This window comes from Semicossyphus pulcher, unplaced genomic scaffold (genome assembly GCF_022749685.1).
Source record: "Semicossyphus pulcher isolate SPU_LCO1_2020_fin unplaced genomic scaffold, fSemPul1.0.p SCAF_3, whole genome shotgun sequence".
NCBI lineage: Eukaryota > Metazoa > Chordata > Actinopteri > Labriformes > Labridae > Semicossyphus > Semicossyphus pulcher.
Genome location: NW_027211704.1, coordinates 16,476,035 through 16,494,674, shown reverse-complemented (window position 1 = coordinate 16,494,674; position 18,640 = coordinate 16,476,035). Strand labels below are relative to the sequence as shown.

Here is an 18,640-nt window from a genome sequence, read left to right as displayed (position 1 = left end):
CCAAACATCCGGTCTGGTGAAGACAGTTTGAAACAGAGCTTCTCTCAACCCAGACAGACAGTGAGCCAAGGCAGAGTCACACACGTAAGACGTTGTTGACAAAATATCCGGAGCACGGTTGCCCTGCATTAAACCCTTCATGTGGATTTCAACAATAGTGAGAGTAAAAGGCAACACTATAGGAAAGTTGACAGAGACCTAATGTAACCATGGGTAAATGGGGTCTGTTAAGGTTAGAGCTGAATGAGTAAAATCACCACTGATGACTGATCCAGTATTTTAAATATCACAAATATTATGTACATTATCAGTTCTTCCTCTCTTTCTTTGGAGAAAGCAAGAATAAATGATAGAGTATCAGGCAACAGGATGTCGTAAAAGGTTGATAAGCATTTCTCACATAGTTGACAGAGGAGGACAGCACAAACAGAGCAGCAGAGAAAGAGCTCAGTCTTTCAGAGCGCACCCTGATAACAGAGAGTCCACAGTGTCGGCGCTCAAGGGGAAAGTTATCTACTAGGCTGCAACAGCATAATTAAGACTTAGCTAAGGTTTTGTCCGATGACAGGGAGCCTCTTAATTTGGTTCGATATGGTATGAGATCTAGAAGCCGACACTGAACTTCAAAGGTCACCCGCCCCAGCCTACAGACATGGTGAATAGAGAACATTTAGTACAGGAGTCTCTGTTCATCATCAGAGTGACTGTTTGTGGTCAGATAAACAGTTAAAGTTCATGTGATGATATTAAGTGAATATTGAGTATTGGTTAAAGCAAACAACTTTCAATGTTTAAGTTATGTTGCTGTTGTAATGTTCATAAGGTTGTGGAATAAGACTTAAAGCTAAAAGCAAGCTAAGAAATAAAACCTGTATTCAAAATTAACCTTGCGTTGGTGATTTAAACCAGAACAGAGCTACAGTAGCCTCTTTGTCTGAACTGTTGATGTTGAAGCTACTGCTAGGCTAGCAGTTGGTTAGCTTGGCTTAACACAACAATGACTACAAAACACAGATAAACAACTGCCTGACTGGCTTATTGTAACTAAATCTGCCCAGTAACACCTTACATTTGGAGGAAACAAATATAAATTCACATTTTGCTGGACAACCATTGGACACTCAAGGAAGTAACTTCTCCAAGCCGAACAATAGTCTGTTACATAACCTCTTGTAGTTCCCAAAATGTTACGCTTCTCCTTACTTTTGGGCCATTTTTGTCTTTTTATTTTTAAACTTCAGGCAAGAGAGAAGAAAGGAAGTTCTGGTAAACAGTACCAGTCAGTACCTAGCGACACTGTATTCATTTTAAGAATTCATATAATTCATATTATTTATCCGTTACATGTACTTTGTAAAAGTGAAGCTTTTATGTTGACCGTAACTAACAGTGTAGAAGTGGATATTGAACTGATTGGTCGTAAATCTCACAGTCACATTACTTAGTGATCTAAAGCATAGACTGTATAAAAAGATGGACGACATGACAGCTCCCCAAAAAGTGAAGACAAATATCTCTATCGCCCCCTGCTAACTGGCTGCAGTACAGGTCATAAAGCCTGCCTCCTTCATCTTAAAGGGATAGTTCAGTTTGTTTGAAATGGGGTTGTATGAGATACTTATCAATAATAAGTATACTACATACAGTGGAATGTGTTGAGAAACTGGCCAGGATGCCAGCATGGAAGCTAGGCTATATGCCGCTGCAGATAGGGTCATTTTCACACATAATTTATCCACTTATTAGGATGTCTCACCTAAAAATCAATAGTTGTATACGCTATATTTGAATATTTCACCGCATTTCACTTTTCAGTACGAACGCCTCTTTATTCTGCACTACTTTGTGTGTACCGCAACACATATGTGTTACTACACCTGCATCGTACGGTGTTGGATCAGCTGTTTGTGTCAGCGATTTTGTAGAAGAGACAACAAACAAAAGAAAATACAATATTATGGAAACGACAAAGTGCCATTCACAGTGGGGAGCAGAGGACATTGTTTTCCTTCATGTGTGAATTATTCATTTATAGCGTACAATCCAATTCTGCTTTTCAGTTGGCCGACATGAGGGATTTTTACTGTGTTTTTCAGAAAGTTTAAAGCGTGCTTTGGTTAGTGGAAGGGGCGGGACGTCAATACCGCAGCTCCACCAACCAACTACTGATGCGCAGACTCTGGCAGCACAGACTCTGGCAGCTAAAAAATTAGAAGTTAGATATTTTTCACAATCTCTGATCTGTCAGTGCATTTGTGTGTCTCCAGCTCAAACACCCTAATATAAATCCTTCTCTATGCCAGTGTGAAAACAGATACATGAAAATTTAACTTGGCAGGGGGCATTACATAAGAGTCTGTGAGTTTAACAGGAAGGAATGTTAAATTGCTTTAACACTTGCTATTGTTCTTTGTTCTATTTTTTGTCACATTCATCACATTCTTTGTTCAACCTCCTCTAATGCAAGAGATCTATTCTTTACACGGGTTAATACGCTCCATCCAAACCTGTTCTTTCACCTCACAAACTCCCTCTCTGTCTTGAGATCAAAAGGTTTACAATCCCCTCTACTTTGTGTTTATTCAAATGATTGTTTGTGCTTCAATTGCGGCACATCTGTGTGAGTATTTGGCAGATTATCACGCTGGAAGAGGACAGGGGGTCCTGAAGTAGGGAAGCAGATGTCAGGGGCTTTAAAAAGGCCACAATCAGTGTTTACAGTGACAGGATAATACTACGTTCTCTGACATGTTCCACCTCCCTGTATGGTCTGTGGGGTTCTCAGAGGGGAGGGGTGAACAGTGGGTGCATCCATAGAAGAAACTGGGTGGGCGTAAAGATCACAAGATCTCCATGCGACCCAGCAGTGTGCGTCACTCCCTACTCGGCCTTCTTATCCCGCTTCTACGGTTTTCTGTTCCTGTCATTGGAAAAAACACAACATTTACAACCCATAGCCATCAAGAGGAACCTGATTAGACCTTTCTGTCCTCATTTTCTTATGTTCACATAAATACTGATTTTCAATACTCAGTGGATTATTTGTGTTCACTGGTGTCTTACTGTTCTTTAAGACTACGCTTTGATGTGTAAGCTGCTTTCACTGCTCTGATTCAGCACCTCCTCTCTGTAGCACACAGCTGTTCTGATCTCTGATATACTGCCTATGACAGTAATGGAGCACGTCTGCTGTACCAGAGGTCAGGGGGTTAGGTTGGTGGGTTTTAACTGGTGGATTTATTTGTCCCCAGTAATCCACTACAGTGATCCAGCAGACAGAAGAACACTGTGTCCTCAACCTTATGCACCGGGTTACATAAACATCTGCTGTTCATAAAGACCCCCTAACACCTCCCTGCAGACCTTTTCTCACACGGCTTTAGAGGGTTAATGAAGAACAGCTCGGCCTGTCAGCTGTAAAAAAAACGCGGTGGGATAATTGCACTAATTGCATCAGATATGGAGGAAACGTCTCTCAAACTAAATCTATCAGTCTGAACATAACCAATATAAGATATTTGTCAATTTCATTGAAATACAGAGGTTGCAGAGCCCAATCACAACATAGTGAGAGAATGCAGCCGAATGAAAGGCTCTGCATGGAGGTCATTCCTACGTTCACAGGATCCTATGTTTAATAACATAGTAAGAAAAACGATGTCAATGTGTTAAAAATCTTTCAGAAGGCAAGGTTTCAGAAGTATGGACTTACTAAGCTATAAGCTATAGGTGAGTGAGGTGAGTTTAACAGCTTGACCTTCAGGACATACATCGATTATCTGACGTACGGAGAAAAAACATCTTGAGAGCATAAAACCCTTTGAAAGTTTACCTTAATGTGTCATATAAGGAACTAAGGCACCCATCAGCATGCTAACATGCTCACAATTACAATGCTAGCATGTCAATGTTTAGAAGGTATTGTAGCGTTGCGGGGAGGCAGAACGAGTAAGAGGCGATGTGCGTTGCTAGCTCAACGGAGCCCAGATTTATTTTCTTGTAGCTGCAACAGCTGACCCGAGGTTGACGTTGGCTAACAGGTTGGCTAACTGCTTTCTGCACTTAGCTCTCTTTCTTGCAACATGCGTCTTTTCTTCCCCAGAGCCCGAACTCACGCTTAAGAGTAGCTTTATAACAATAACACCCTCTTACCTCCCCCTGAACTAATTATCAGCCAGTTACCCACTACAAAGCAAACATAAACAGGAACTTATACCCAGCATTCACTGTTCTACAACAGTGCTTAGCCACTTTAGCATGCTAACATTTGAAAATTAGCACCAATCGAAGCAGTGACTGGGTCACTGTCACTAGTTGCATTTTGACGTAAAACAGAGTACTGATACTGATATGACAAAATTACTCAAATAAAATTTCAACATTAGTGCAGCGTGATCTTTCAGGGTACACAATTTCATAGTAATACGGGGTTCAAATATTGCAATGAAAAACACAATTATTAAACTGCTAGTGGCAAAAAGAGAGAGGATCCCGAAAGCCAGTACAACACATAATCTGGAAACAATAAGTGTGTGTATGAAAAATGTCATCACAATCTATCCAATTGAGATATTCAGTCTGAACTGAAGTGATAGACCGATAAATGTTGCCATCGCGTAGCTAGCTAACATGGCCAAACAGGTGTCACTGTTCAGTAACCTTTAGTTAGCTCATACAGGAAAGAGTAGCTGGAGAGAGAGGGGATAGAGAAAAGAAGTGACGTGGGATATGTCTCAAACGGAGATAAGACTGTAAATAATATTCTGAATAGCGTGGGGAAGTGTTTGCTGTTTTTGCTTTTGTCCTCCTGCTAATCTTACTTTAACAGCTGTGCTCAGCGCTGCTTCAATGTAACGCTCTTATATAACCTGCTTATCTATGCTCTTAACATAAACACAGCCAGGACCAGTTGACCCCAGGCAAGAGATACATCTCTCCTAACCAAATGAATCACAATGTGTCCTAAAAGACAAGTTGTCCATTGAAGATTATAGATAAATCTCAATTCAAAAGCTTCCAACAACAATATAAAACACAATAAGGAAGACAGTTTTCCACACATGCTGCAAAAATGCCTGAATGAGCAACCATGACATTATAGCACTGTCGGCCTTCATGCTGTAATCTTTATAACAGTAATTAAAAAGGTGTTCAGTGACTTCTGAGGACTCCTCCTCCACCCACATACAGACAAACCTACTCATTATAATCCATCTGTGGGCACTGCTTTACTTTACTGGTGTTACGGCATATATGAAGTGGAAAATGTATGTGAGGAGGATTAATGCAGCCGGTGAGGAACCAAAACAATCCCTCTGACAGACCACAACATTAACCTGTAGCATGTCATGAGGCTTAATCCAGATTATTCCAGACTACGAGCTGTACACACATAGCTCTCTCTGCCTGTCTTGTCTTGTCTGGGTTATTTTAAGCACCCATACTCATCCTCCTCTCTGTGGTGGCTTCAGGGAGAATGAGTGTGCTGTATAATGCGGATACAAAAAATATTCCTCCCCCTCCTCAACTTATTGCATGGTTTGGCCCAGAATGGGTGTCAGATTTAATCTATTCACTCTCCACGTGTTTGTGCGTGTGCTTCAATATTATTATATCTAACTGGCCATTTAAAACAACACAATACTCAGAGAAGGGAAGATCTTATCTGAAAAGAAATGACCAGTAAGTTAAGTTAAGTTTGGGTAATGATACATCACTTTACACATTCATCAAACAGGCTTCTCAGTTTGGAGTATTTGCTGCTTGTTTTGGACAGTTGGTCAGACACAGGATACAGAAGCAATCACTAGAGCTTCCAGAAAGTGTGGTGCACATTTATCACTGTTTCCTGAGATTTTAAAGACCAATTATTTAAAGAATGATTAGGAAAATAATTTATGAATAAAATAAAAATGTATTGCAGCCCTGTTAAGATGATGTGCGTTTTGTAAATGTCAACAATCTGACCCTTTGTGAAAGGTCAGCACAGACTGACTCAGCCTATTACTTATCGTGGTGTTTACATTGAACTAAACACTTTTTGGTACAAAGATTTCGCTCTTATATATGCTGGTAAAACAGCTCTCCACTGCCATCGTCAAAACACCAAACAACGCGACATTGTTGAGGCGTTGTGTTCAACCCTCTGAGAACCTGAGCCAAGTATGTGAAATGGACTATGTGGTTGTGCTTGACAGACAAGTGCTGAACAATAGTCTTTTGGATTTGTTGAAGAGACTGTCTGTTGATGGCCTGACACAGCCTCTGATGGCAGCTGCTGAGAGATGAGACAATACAGTCTTTGACACCCATGTGGAGTTATATAACCCAAAGCAGGCCCTCACTGGGCCCTTTAAAGAGAGTGAAACTCTGCTCTGCTCTCTATCCATCTATCTATCTATCCATCTATCTATCTATCTATCTATCTATCTATCTATCTATCTCCATAGCAGTCCCCATTACGAGGTTATAAATATCAGGCATGAATTTTTAGGGACAAAGGTTAAAGAGGTGATAAGAGTTCGACATTAAAACCACGGCAGCAGGATAAGTGCTGCTACAGAGGTGATTCAACCGGCCTGATATGAAAATGGGCCAGCAGCTGTAAGGACAGGGCACAATGTGCTCTGGTTTATTGTATCATAAATTCTCACTCAGATCAACTGTCACTTTATTCTGTCCTGCTGGTTGGCAAGTTATCTGATCGAGTTTTTGACCTCAGTTCAAGGAGGGTTGCGTAACATGCTGTGACATCGCAGTCTTTGAACATATGATATTTTGCGCGTGGTCCTTACATGTATATATACTATATATGGCATACCTCTATATACAGGTATCAGTCCCTTCCTGTGTGACCACTTTAATGTTCCTTTGGCACATCACAGCACAGAGTAAGTTTTGCTTCCAGGTCACCTCCAACATGGCAGTCTGTTCTGGTGTTAGAGCCCATGGTTAAACTCTTACAGCAAAACTCCCTAGGTAGTGATAGTGTATGTGTTCCCATTGGGTAAGGTTACTCAATCATGTGTAGTGTTGACCTTCCTCTTCCACGTATACCATTTATAGCCGTGTTTGGATCGGTCATCATATTTGTTTATAACACAGTTAAGTAATGGGTAAGTATCACACTTGAGGTCATGCTGTTGTACTGAATGTCAGATCAGGTGTGAATCAGTTATTGCCAAAGATATTCACAGCCGTGCTGATATTCAGTGCAACAGCATGACAATGAGTGTGATACTGCAACAAGGAAAAAGTAATAGCCAACAGTGGGGATTCTTTTTTTAAACATCTATTTGGCTCCACCAACACAACTAGTTCCCAAACTTGTCTGTAACTGTGTCTGGTTTTTCCTGCCCTCTAGCTACATTATGTAGCTACACATTTCAGACAGACAAGATGCGTTATATTATGTACAGTTATTTGCATGTTTCCATTTATCTTGAAGCTGGTTAAACAAGAGTCTGCTGACAGTTGCCTTCGCATGTGATTGATTCATCCAAAGAAAGACTGTTTGCTGTAACATTAAGTAAAACACCTAAAGCAGAGAGATACACACGATTAAAAGTCCCATGCCGTTATACTCTATATCAGCACACACGAAAAGCTTCTTGTCCAATCAAATAACTTGGTTGGCGCTAACTGTTGTAAAATGTTGTAAAATCTTCAGGTCTTTAAAGACATATCCAAACGTTGAGTCTGTGCTATGAGTAGAGTGAGTACTTCTGCCTTTTAGCTCCAGTCTGGATTATTTCCAGCTCACATACACTTCTCTGTCTTTGCTGCAGGGAGAGCGTGACTGCATGTGCTGGACTGCAGATTCACGTTTTTTCACATCCTACTTCAGTCAGTTTCACAGAGAAGTAGCTTCTGTTTTGTGGCACAAAGTCAAGTCTGCAACAGACTGCCTTTTAAAGCCACCAGAGATACGCTCAGGTAGCCGGAGGGACAATCAAACAGTGAGATAAGAATTTCATTACCTTTGAACTGTGATGACTGTTTAACCATGTGCGCTGACACTACCATGTATGTACTACAGGCCTCGATGTAGCAAACAAAAACACCTGCGTGTGCACCTCCACGTAAGAACCGTCCTATCATAAGTTATCTATAGCGCTTACATCATTGCTCACACTTTCCTATGTGCTTTTGGGGTCAATGCAGCTTTTTCAGATCTGTAAGTACGTTGCAAAAGCACCACGTAATCGGCCTGATTACATTGAAACCTGTGAGCGTAACGCTGTGCAAACTGAAACCGAGCCAGCTTCCTAATCCAGTGAAAAAGATGCTATTTGGTCAGTTCTCACTTTCCTCTGCAGCATTTAACATTCGCTCTATTCCACGTGTCTTTCATTCAGGGTTTGTGAATATTTATGTATAAGCAGTAAGGCCATCATTGCATTTCATGGTACATAATGACTTGAAATGCTGGTGCTGTTGCCATAGTAATGTGTCATTGTAAAAAAAAAAAAAAAAGTCTATTCAGTCACCAAGGCAACTGTCTTTGTCCCATACCAGCGCACCCACATACATACAACTCAGACACAACACAGACAAACAACCCTCTTATCCCGAAAAAATGTGCAGAAATATCTCAGCGGGCGGACACAGCAGTGCCGTCTTTCCTTAATCTAATATATTTTTAGGCTTCATCAGTAAAAACCAAACAAACAAACTCGACTCCAGTAAAAAAAAAACCATAATAATCTAAATCTGTTTTGCAGCTTGCAGCAGATGAGCAGGGAAGGTTTGGATATTTTTAGATCTGGAAACAGGAAACGATAATCCGTTTCATCTGGTGCCTCTCTCGTGCATCCTCAACTGCTGGTGTCTCCCTCTGCTTTCCTTTGATGATGAAGGAAACATCACCAGAGCTCTTATACCCTGGACAGACAGACAGACAGACAGACAGACAGACAGATAAGAGACTGCTTAACATAAAGATCAGCAACTTGTTCAGAAAGCCATGCAGCCATAATTGAGTTAAAAAAACAAGATAAGATTCATCCAAATCTACGTGTCGTTTTGTTATGTTACCTTTGAGGGATATACTCATGACTAATCTTGAATATTGCACATAAAGCGTCGGTATGTGGGCAATCTGAAAGCTCTCAGTCAGTCAGTTCCAGTCAGCTGTAGGTGAACTGCGGGTATGATGATGTTGTTGTGTGGTACGAGAGTGCTGTGTGATGCTCCTGAGGGCCTGTAGTTTGTTTACTGGGCGTCTGCAGTCACACCAGTGTGTCATGTATGCTAATGTAGACAAATAAGTACCATTGCACAAACACAAGAAAGACTATAAAACCTGGGAACACATTGTATTATGGAAAAATGTATTATTCTTTTTTTGGAGTCCTGTTAAAAGTTTCCCAGCATCAAAGCACCTGTGTGTGGTTTTTTACCACCTCCTCCTGTTTCACATGTCGTGCAATTTTCCAGAAATGAAAACAGGTATCTGCTTCTTACTGTCAACGACACCACCCTTCATGTGAGCCAAGTTTCGGAAGAGTGACGCAGCTTTCTAGGCCGCACGCAGCCAGCGTTTCCGCTGACTTACCCTCCTGAGCTCGAAGTGTTTTCCATTGCTGGAGATAGAGCCGATTAGGCTGACTACCAAGCTGCTGGTTCTGACAGGCAACACCTTCCGCCTGGGGAGTTCAGGGTTCGTGAAGTATGCTGAACAAATCGTGGTCATCTGAGGTTGCCGCTCTGGAGCTGTTGGTGCATGTGGCTCCTGCTCCCTCCTTGTTGTGCTTCCTTCTAATACTTCCTGCTTAGCATTACAGCTGGATGTTTGTTCCTGATTGAAGTGTGCAATGTGAGCAGGACTAGTGCAGATCAGGCACCGATGTCACGGCTGAACGGCAACCAGGCCAAGTACTGCAGCTGAACTGCTTAGTAATGAACTGTGCTGACGCATGCACTCTGAGGGCTGCAACCTTGCACAATGATTGTGAATACAAAGAAAAAACCCAAAGAGAGGAAAGCCTGTTCTCCTGGCAGAGACTTCCCTGTGGATCAGCAGGGTCTAAATTATGTAAATTACACAGGTCACCATGTTCTGGCTCATAATCACATTATAACTTCAGGTTGCTGCATGGAAACTCATCTCAAAGTGTTTAGTGGGTTTATAGCAATGACTCCAGAATACGGAAAACAACTCATTACCCAATGTTCCCGGTGTTTGAGAAATGTCAAACCGCAGCTATGTCACATCACGTTTCTCAGCCCGGCCCACAATGTGCGTTTCTGTCTCCTTATTTTATTGTCAAAGCTCTCAGTAACTGATCTGCGGAACACCTCAAACTTATCTAACCTGATCTAAAAGCAAGTTCACAAACCTTCTTTCCGAGTGCGGGGATTCCAAAAGTGTGGTGCGTGCACGTGAGGAAAAATGTCATGGTGGTGTAATGGTGTATTTATTACACCAAGTGGGATTTTTCACCTGAAAATGACCCGTTTCTGAGCCGATGTGTGTGTCAATCTAATGTTTCTTTATTTGGTGGATCGCGTGTAACTTTATTGCAATTCGATTCAAATTAGGCGACTGATGTTCTAACTTCTGTAACCGCTATGTTATGTTAGGTTATTGTAATTTAAACTTTATTCTTTAATGCGGCTGAAAATATGACAGCATTTTCCCCATCCCTCGCCCTCACTCATCTTATTTGCTCTTTTAAAGTGAGGACTTGTGAGTTTGTTGCAGTGTAGTTTCAGTTGCGAATGTAAGAGCGCATTGTTATGATCTGTTGAATATTTTGAATATGTTGATTATTTTTGCAGATTAAACTTGATGCCTTTAATGGCCTATGAGCAGAATATGTTGCATTTGTTTTTCTAAGTGTCGGGGGTTGGGGGTACATCAATCCGGTCGGGATGTAGAAGGCGTAAAAAGTTTGGGAGCCGCTGTCCTAGATCAAGAGTTGGTCTGAAGATGAATTGACCTGTTCTACTTGGGTGCTCCCGACTGCGGTCCGACACTTCAACCTAAAAAAAAACTACAACTTGAATGCTCAATTTTAGTCTATTAGTCTGCTTTAGATTATTAAAAAGATTTCATCGTGGACATAAGTTTAAAATGTGTCCAAACTGAGCCCCGGTTTATTCTCAATAGAAACCTTTAAAAATTTAAGCATTGAATCCCTCCTTTGCTGACTGAACAAGTCCTGTAGTCCTTTAAGTGTGTAGTTTAAGTTAGAGGTGCTTTTTGTAAAGGACGATGAGCTCATGGTAAAAACTCACTTTTCTCTAATATTCAACACAAAGGATGAGTCATGTTTTCCTCAGCACTGCATCACTTAGTCACACTCCACACCTGCAGTCACGGATCTGGTATCAGCATCCTGCTCACGCACCTGCTTCACTACTTCCTGTCCCGTGAATACACACACACACAATGAACACAAAATAGACTTCAGATTTTTTTTACCACAAATGAATGCCTTTATTTTCCAAGACACTGTTAACACACAGGTACACAAGAGCGGTATCGGCTCTCGCAATAATAAAATAAATCAAAGTCAGTATCAGAACAAAACATTTAAAGTGGTAATATGGAATGTAGCTGTTTCCATTTTTTTTTGTTTTTAAACAATCCTTTCAAATAAATAGTCTCTTTATAGTCTTTGTAGCTAGTGTTTTTAAATCAATATATTCTCTTTGTTTAGTCAAAGTTTCAGGAATGAAGAGGAGAAAGTCGGACGAAAACAAAGACAGTGACAAAAACAAGGATGTTATCCCCTTTGAAAAAAGTTCAGTTTATAGGCAGAAAGGTACAGGAGAGAGCGGCTGTTGAAAAAAGGCAAATCCCTTCTTCTTCTAATCCTAAATTAACTTGTTCTTCTACCAAAAAATCAGAGTGCCCGGTTGAGACAAAAACCATGTTTGTTGCGAGGTCTTCAGAGACACCAATATAAAACACAAAAAGTCTCTCAGAAGCTCAAGTCGTCATTTGCTACAAGGCTGCCGACCCAGCCAGCCAAGGTCAGCGTGTACAGTCAACTTCCCCACTAATATGTGCTGTGCTGTTGGGGGGGGACGCAAAGTCCAAACTTCATCCAAACAGAAAATAAACTCATGTCATATCACAGGTAAAGCACCACGTCAGGCTCCAAGAACTAGCTTCAATGACCTTTGCCTCACTTTCTCTCTCAGAGAGAACTTAACAATGAAGAGACTCGTCTGTACCCGAGCGAGAAAAGGGGGGGAGGGGGAGTCCTAGGATGCTACAGGAGTCCCTGTGTTTGTAGAGAGACCGCCACCTCCCACGACATTTCTTCTACCATGTATAACCAAGAAAGGGAGCAGTCTCAAAAAGAGGAAAGTGCAAGTAAGGGCCCAGGCAGCCCTGTCCTCTGGCCGGGGAGGGAGAGCGCAGTAACGACCACACAGACTCTCCCACACACCCCGAGGTGTCTGAGGTTCCCTCCAAGCAGAGGAGGCTCAGAACCCCATGTAGGCGTGAAGACGATGCACCTTGGAGTAGCAGGGTTGTAACTCAATGAGCTTTTCCCGTGCTTAAAATTCAGACCAGGTTAGTTCTGTTTTAGCTTCAGTCAGTGCTGTGATCCTCCAGCTGGGAGATGATAGTGATCAGGTTCTGGAGGCCGAAGATGAACCCGCTGTCCTGGCCTTCGTGCACCACACTGTCCTCTCCGTAGTGCCGACAGGTTGTGTGAGCAAAGTCAATCATGCGCACGTCCACCGCGGGGCTGCTGGCCTCTCCTGTGCCGTGAGACGAGCGACCGCTGCTGCTGTTGCTGCTCCCTGCGCCCACACCGCCACTGCCCCCCGCTGAGGAGGAACGAGGGAAACCAAAAGCCCCCTCTTCTTCCTCTTCTTCTTCTTCATCAGATGGCTCATCCTCATCGCCTTCTTCCCCGCCGCGGTGTCGGGGTCTGGTGGGAGTCCTGGGAGGGTCGCCGTCGTAGATGATGAGCAGGGAGCTGGAGTAGAAGCGATAGGACTCGCAGGCCTCCAGGGCGGCTTGCATTTCGCGGAGTCTGCGCAGCACCGGGGAGAGCAGCTCTCGACGCAGGCGATGCCCGTCGTGGAAGAACTGGTACAGGGCCTCCTTGAAGCCTGCCAGGGTCAGCTTACGGCCGTGGTACTTATTCATGAACATCAGCTGGCCTGAGTCCGACTGGTACACCTGCAAGAGACACAGAAACATGAGCACTGCAGCTCCACATGCACAAAAGAGCATCAATGCAGAAGTGATTCAGGTGTAACCATACCTGCATGCCACAAAGTCGCACTCCAATAGAGGCCGATGTGCTCTGTTGACACTTGCGTATCTGGTGGGCTTTCTTCTCCTCTGTTGCATCGTCTCCATGTTGGCGAGTTCCCATTTTCAAGTCTAAGACACAAGGTACTCTGTAGCGCCATGTCAGGTTCTCCAGAAGGATAAATTCTTTGAAAGGGGGTCAAGGATCACACAAGAACAAACACGGACAGTGTATACATGCTTCTATTAACATCTGAGACATCCCTCTGCCTCACTGCAAGCTGAGACACCCAGGAACTGGTTGTTCATTCATGAAAGGATACTGTATTGATTACGGTGCTTTGCATTCTCCTTCATCCTCTGCAGGTGCTGCTGGTGACATTTCAAACTCCAGGGGTTGTGTTTGATCTGCGGCACCACGTTGCCTTTCTCCATGCTGAAGTAGAGAACCTCCGCCTGCTGCTGCTGCTGCAGCAAATCATCACGATTATAACTGCAAAGGCGACAACACAAAGAAAAGAGTCAGCTTTGGTGTAAACGAGCTTATTCATAAAGTTTGTCGTTGCTTATTAAAGCATTAAGGTGCTGACGCAAGCATCCTCACCTCATGATCTTGTCTTCTTTGCGGCTGTGTCTTGCTCTCTCTTTGCTGTAGTTGTCATTTTCCAGAAGCAACGACGACTGCTTCTTCTTGCTCCACTTTAGCATCTTGGTCTTGGGCTCACAGTCTGCCGAGGGATCTTTGTTTTCCAGGTCACCCAACTCGCTGTGGAGGGGGTAGGCGATGAGGCACAGGTTCCCTTCCTCATCCTCTTCAAAACTGACTGACACCACACCTGAGCAGGGGGGGAGGAAGCACCAGATAGTTGTTAGTTGGTCATTTTAATAAACAGATCATTAAATATGACTTAAAAACAACAACCTAAAACTCGCCGTGCTAAATGTAATTCAAGATATTGACACATTCATACAGTCATTTTACTCCCCACACAAACTACATAGAGGTTGAACTACAGATGTGACAAAAAGGTAGAAAAGTCAGACAGACGCAAAAACATTTATCACATTTGAGTGTGCATGAAAAGTGTTTATATGACTCATTATTCAGCAAATAAGAGACACAAAACACCACGCAAGGCTGAAATATGTCAAACTGAGAATGGCATTTATTGAGCAGCTGCTACAACATCTTCATAAAACACACACAACAACTCATAATACAGAGTTTCAAGCAGTTTGCAATGACATGAGAAATGAAGTACAGTTCTCTCTTTCCACATACAGAATCAAACATCGAACAATACACTGCGATTCAGTCACAATCAGTCACCTACACACAGTTCATAACACAGTCCTTAAATGCAACAAGAAGCAAACCAGCACTTCACAATCAACCAAAATGTTTGAAATGTATGACATGATCCACAAACAGGCACTCTATTATCATCCCCAGCCCAGCCCCCATCCAACAGACCCTAGAAGGGCCTGTGTGCTGCACGTCTCTGTGCAGTGTGGGGGAGGTGTCGCACTGAGAATAAACCTCACAGCTGCAGCGGCTGATACAGACAAACCACAGGAAGAAAGGACGTCGCTGAAACTGACCGAGAGAGAAAGTGCCCGAGGTACGCACACAGCATCCAGGTTGATACATGCATCCACCAATAAAGGCTGTAGTTGTAGGACAGTACAAGATACAATGGCAGAGAATATATAGGAAATTACCCAAAGAATAATCTCACCAAAAAGAGATCGTGTTTAAAAATGCAGTGGTGTGTTTTTGCACGTTAAGCGGCAGGCCTGAGGACCCAGCATACACGCTTGTTCCGCAGCTCGAGGCCTGGCTGATGTCATGTGCCCTGACATCACCAGCCTGCAGGAAGCCCCGCCTCCCCAGTCCTAATGGAAGAGCTGCACTGTCATCACACCACCTCACTGAGTGTGGGAAGTAATGAGACATCAGGAGTAATGCGTGAATATGTGCGTGGATTAAGACTATCGCACCCCAACCTCATTAATGATACATGCAGGGGTTTGACAGAGCTCCATATCATCGTCAAATAACAGTGAGTATTGTTTTAATAGGTCAGGGGGTCTGACCTAAAGCTAATGATACCAGTAATGACTCCTTATAAAGCAGACTGGCACCTTTTCCTCTTAGGAATTGGAAGTGTGTGTATCATGCGATATAGAAGAGTGTCGAGGAGCATCCAAAGTCCCACGAGTCCTCTACTATCTTCTCTCTAAATCCCACTCCTCATCCTGTGTCTTTTTTTAGTCCCATGCTGCATTACTGAGGGTCAGATGCCTCCATCATACGGCCACCTTCAGACAGACGTACTGGGTGTCATTGTCTGGGAACTTCTGAGAGACTGTTGGCCTGGACGCATCCAGGGAACATGATATTGCCAATTAAAAGCATGTAGGGGGTGTGTAGGGGAAAATGTGTATTTGTGTCCATGTTTTCTGTGACGGAGCTGAAATCAGACCTGGAGAAATCTCTACTTGTCTGATTTATTTTTGATCCCCCGTGGAATATTAATCCTGAAACTATAGCCATCCTGAAAGACACACACGGCACTTAAAAGGCCTCTGGTTACTCGTCCTCCTGGCAGGTAGTCAGGCCGTCAGCTTGGATGCTACCTGACCCCCCCACCCCCTCCTTGAACATGAAGGTCTGTTCGGAAAACTGGACATTGTGTTAGCCAAATGCTCCAGCACTGATGAAACTGTTCACAAGTCACGTTATGGGGTATTTGAAAAAAGAAATGCATCTATCTATCAATAGCTACGAGATACATTGTACACTCTCGTGTACACCATGTTCCTTGAGCCCTTGTAGCAATCCCTTACACAACACACAACAAACAAAAGCTAAATAATATTCTCATCCTTTGACAGATGCATTTTTGCAATGCAATAATAAAGGCAAATATTTAATTATATAATGCAGGCTGCTAATATACGGACATGGAAAGAGAAAGAAAGGATTAAAGCCTGGTACCAAAACAACTTCACACATGCGCAGTTCGGACGGACAGCTTGACAATTCCTCCAGATTAGGGATAGGGGGTCTTACCTTTAAACTGAGGGGTGAACTTCCGCATCTCTGGAGGGAGGCTCTTGTAGAACTGGTGCTCCCGGGGGATCAGGGGTTTACAGATTGTTTGTTCCCCGAATCGTAGCACACAGGAGTGGCCTCCCACCTGGTGCACGAAGGGCTCAAGCATCACCCCTTTTCCGGGATATGGAGTCCCGTCCGCCTGCATGAGGGCTTCCAGAGCGGGACTCATCCTCACTCCGCATCGGACAAATGAGCTGGGGGGGCCCACGTCGCTCGGGAGGCTCCAAGCTCGGCCGCTCGTGTGGCTCCCTATCCTCGAGCTCTTTTCTGCTGGCTCGCACGGGGGCGCTACTGGTCGCCTGCTCGAGCGCAGCACTGAAAAACAAAGGGCTGAACAGGAAGGACAGAGACGGCGAAAAAATCCCTTATTCCCTTACTTCTCCGTGAAGGAGGAGAAATTATAAAACCTCCTCCGCTGGGCTGAATGTACTCCGTGTTTGTACGTGTATTAAAAGGCTACTTTTACAGCCCTAAAGCTGCTTTAAACGTTCACAAGCCACGTCCGGTTCCGTCGTCTTCGTCGCCTGGCTGTTACCGAAACTGACGACAGAGCTGTTCGTCCAGCCACAAAACCAGCAGAAGCAGCGTTAAAGCCCAGCCCCCAACCATAACCAGCCAATCACAGAGCCGCTGCTGTCGCTGGGAGGAGTCAAGGCACCTAGGAGAGGATCAAGCAGATCAGGCAAACAAAGAGGAAGGAGAGAAAACAGGGGGGAGGGGAGAAGAGGAAAAAAACGAGACAGAAAAACACAACACTGACAGTAATCTGTCAATGTACTGTACTTCCAAGTTTAAACGTTGTTGTTGCAGAGAAGACGAGCTGCCCGTTGCATTATATGTTCAATCTCATCCTTGCAATATCTTAAATCCTATCATTGAGGCAAAATGGTTCAGACATGTTTAAAAGAAGGCAGGAAAGACAGCAAAATAGCACACAAATCATGTTCCATTTTACCATTTTTCATATCACAGTAAGAAGGAGCATAACTGAAGGATTAATTTGGTTGAACTTGAAAATAAATATAAACAAATATCAAGTCAATTCATACTTGTAACCTGTGAAGGTTTTTAACATTAGCATATGTAAAAAATACATATTTTGCATGGTTATTCTTCAACAGGAAAGATCACTGAGAGACACTATTCCTTGTCTTACCTCATTGGCACAAAATGTCAGACACTAATGCTGTGTTCACATCCTAGAGGACAGGTGGCAGAGATGGGGATGATTCCACTGATTACAAGTTTGAAGTGTACATGTCATCAGACAACTCAGACATGGTTGTTAATGTGATTATTGGAATTGCGTTGCCTGAAGTCAAGACTGGACATGATAATTAAGGTAAATACTTTTCACACGTTTGACACTGAGTCATCACACTGGATGCAATATGAGGCCTTGCTCAGACCAATAAAAGTATTTATGTACATTACAGTTCAAACAGAGAATATGCCAAATACTTCCTGGTAGGCTTACGGTTTGTGAAGCCCATCACTGACTCCACCCATAAACTTCACATTTGAGATAACATTAGATGTTCTAGGCCGTGGAACACTTTCAAATATTACAACTTTATTGATTAACAATTCACAAATCAAAAAAATAACTGTCCTTCATTACTTTTAAAGGTGTCCTTTCAATAGTTTAACAGACTTACACTGGTAGGTGTGTTTGTATCACAGCTCCCCAAATATCCCTGGTTTGAAGACTTATCAGACGCCAAGATACTGCACTGCACTTTATTTTGCAACAAGGCAGCAATTTACATCTCCGCAAAGTTACCATGGTGGCAAAAATCTAATCCATAATTGCAAAATAACAGCAGACAGTAGGCACAATTCTGAATGGCACAAGGAATTCAGCCAATGCAGGTCAAGTGTGCAACGCTAAACGAAAAGAAAGCAAAGAAACTTTTCCTATCAGCGCACCATCTCTGAATCAGAAAACATCCAACATCCTTTGGCACCGTAACACACATTCCAGTCGCAGATTTAAATAGAACCGTTTTGTTTAAAGGGAGAACATTGCAAGACAATGCAAGATCACATTCCAGCTACAGTGGAGTAAACACCTTAACCTAGTTTGTATTATATAACTGAATGTGAGGAGACATTGGTATCGTTGATGGAAAAATACTGTACCAATGGTGAGTTCAGCAGGTTAAAACTGCATGGTATGGTGACTCTGAAAGCTCCACATCCTGCTACGGCGCTGTAACTAGCTTTACTTTGGCTTGGTGACAAGTAAAAGGATCTTTGCTCACCCAACAAGCCTCAGAGGTACAAACCAATCT

General features: G+C 43.0%; 1 protein-coding gene across 1 annotated transcript; it reads right to left on the bottom strand.

The window, feature by feature from the left end:
- Positions 1–11,418: 11,418 nt before the first annotated feature.
- Positions 11,419–16,713, bottom strand: ip6k2b (inositol hexakisphosphate kinase 2b). Its single transcript, XM_069678523.1, has 5 exons — positions 16,302–16,713; positions 13,830–14,061; positions 13,549–13,718; positions 13,236–13,411; positions 11,419–13,150 (listed from the first exon to the last, which is right to left on the bottom strand). Exons 1-5 carry the CDS (start codon positions 16,513–16,515, stop codon positions 12,551–12,553), a joined length of 1,392 nt encoding a protein of 463 aa, XP_069534624.1. The 5' UTR covers positions 16,516–16,713; the 3' UTR covers positions 11,419–12,550.
- Positions 16,714–18,640: the final 1,927 nt, after the last annotated feature.

Bases quoted from the DNA above. Each gene is read 5' to 3' on its own strand.
- ip6k2b (XM_069678523.1), bottom strand. From the start codon at position 16,515: ATGAGTCCCGCTCTGGAAGCCCTCATGCAGGCGGACGGGACTCCATAT. The intron at 13,412-13,548 runs GTATCCTTTCAT...CCCCTTTCAAAG, and splicing joins AAAGCACCGTAATCAATACA to AATTTATCCTTCTGGAGAAC. The intron at 13,151-13,235 runs GTATGGTTACAC...TGTCTCTTGCAG, and splicing joins TGCGACTTTGTGGCATGCAG to GTGTACCAGTCGGACTCAGG.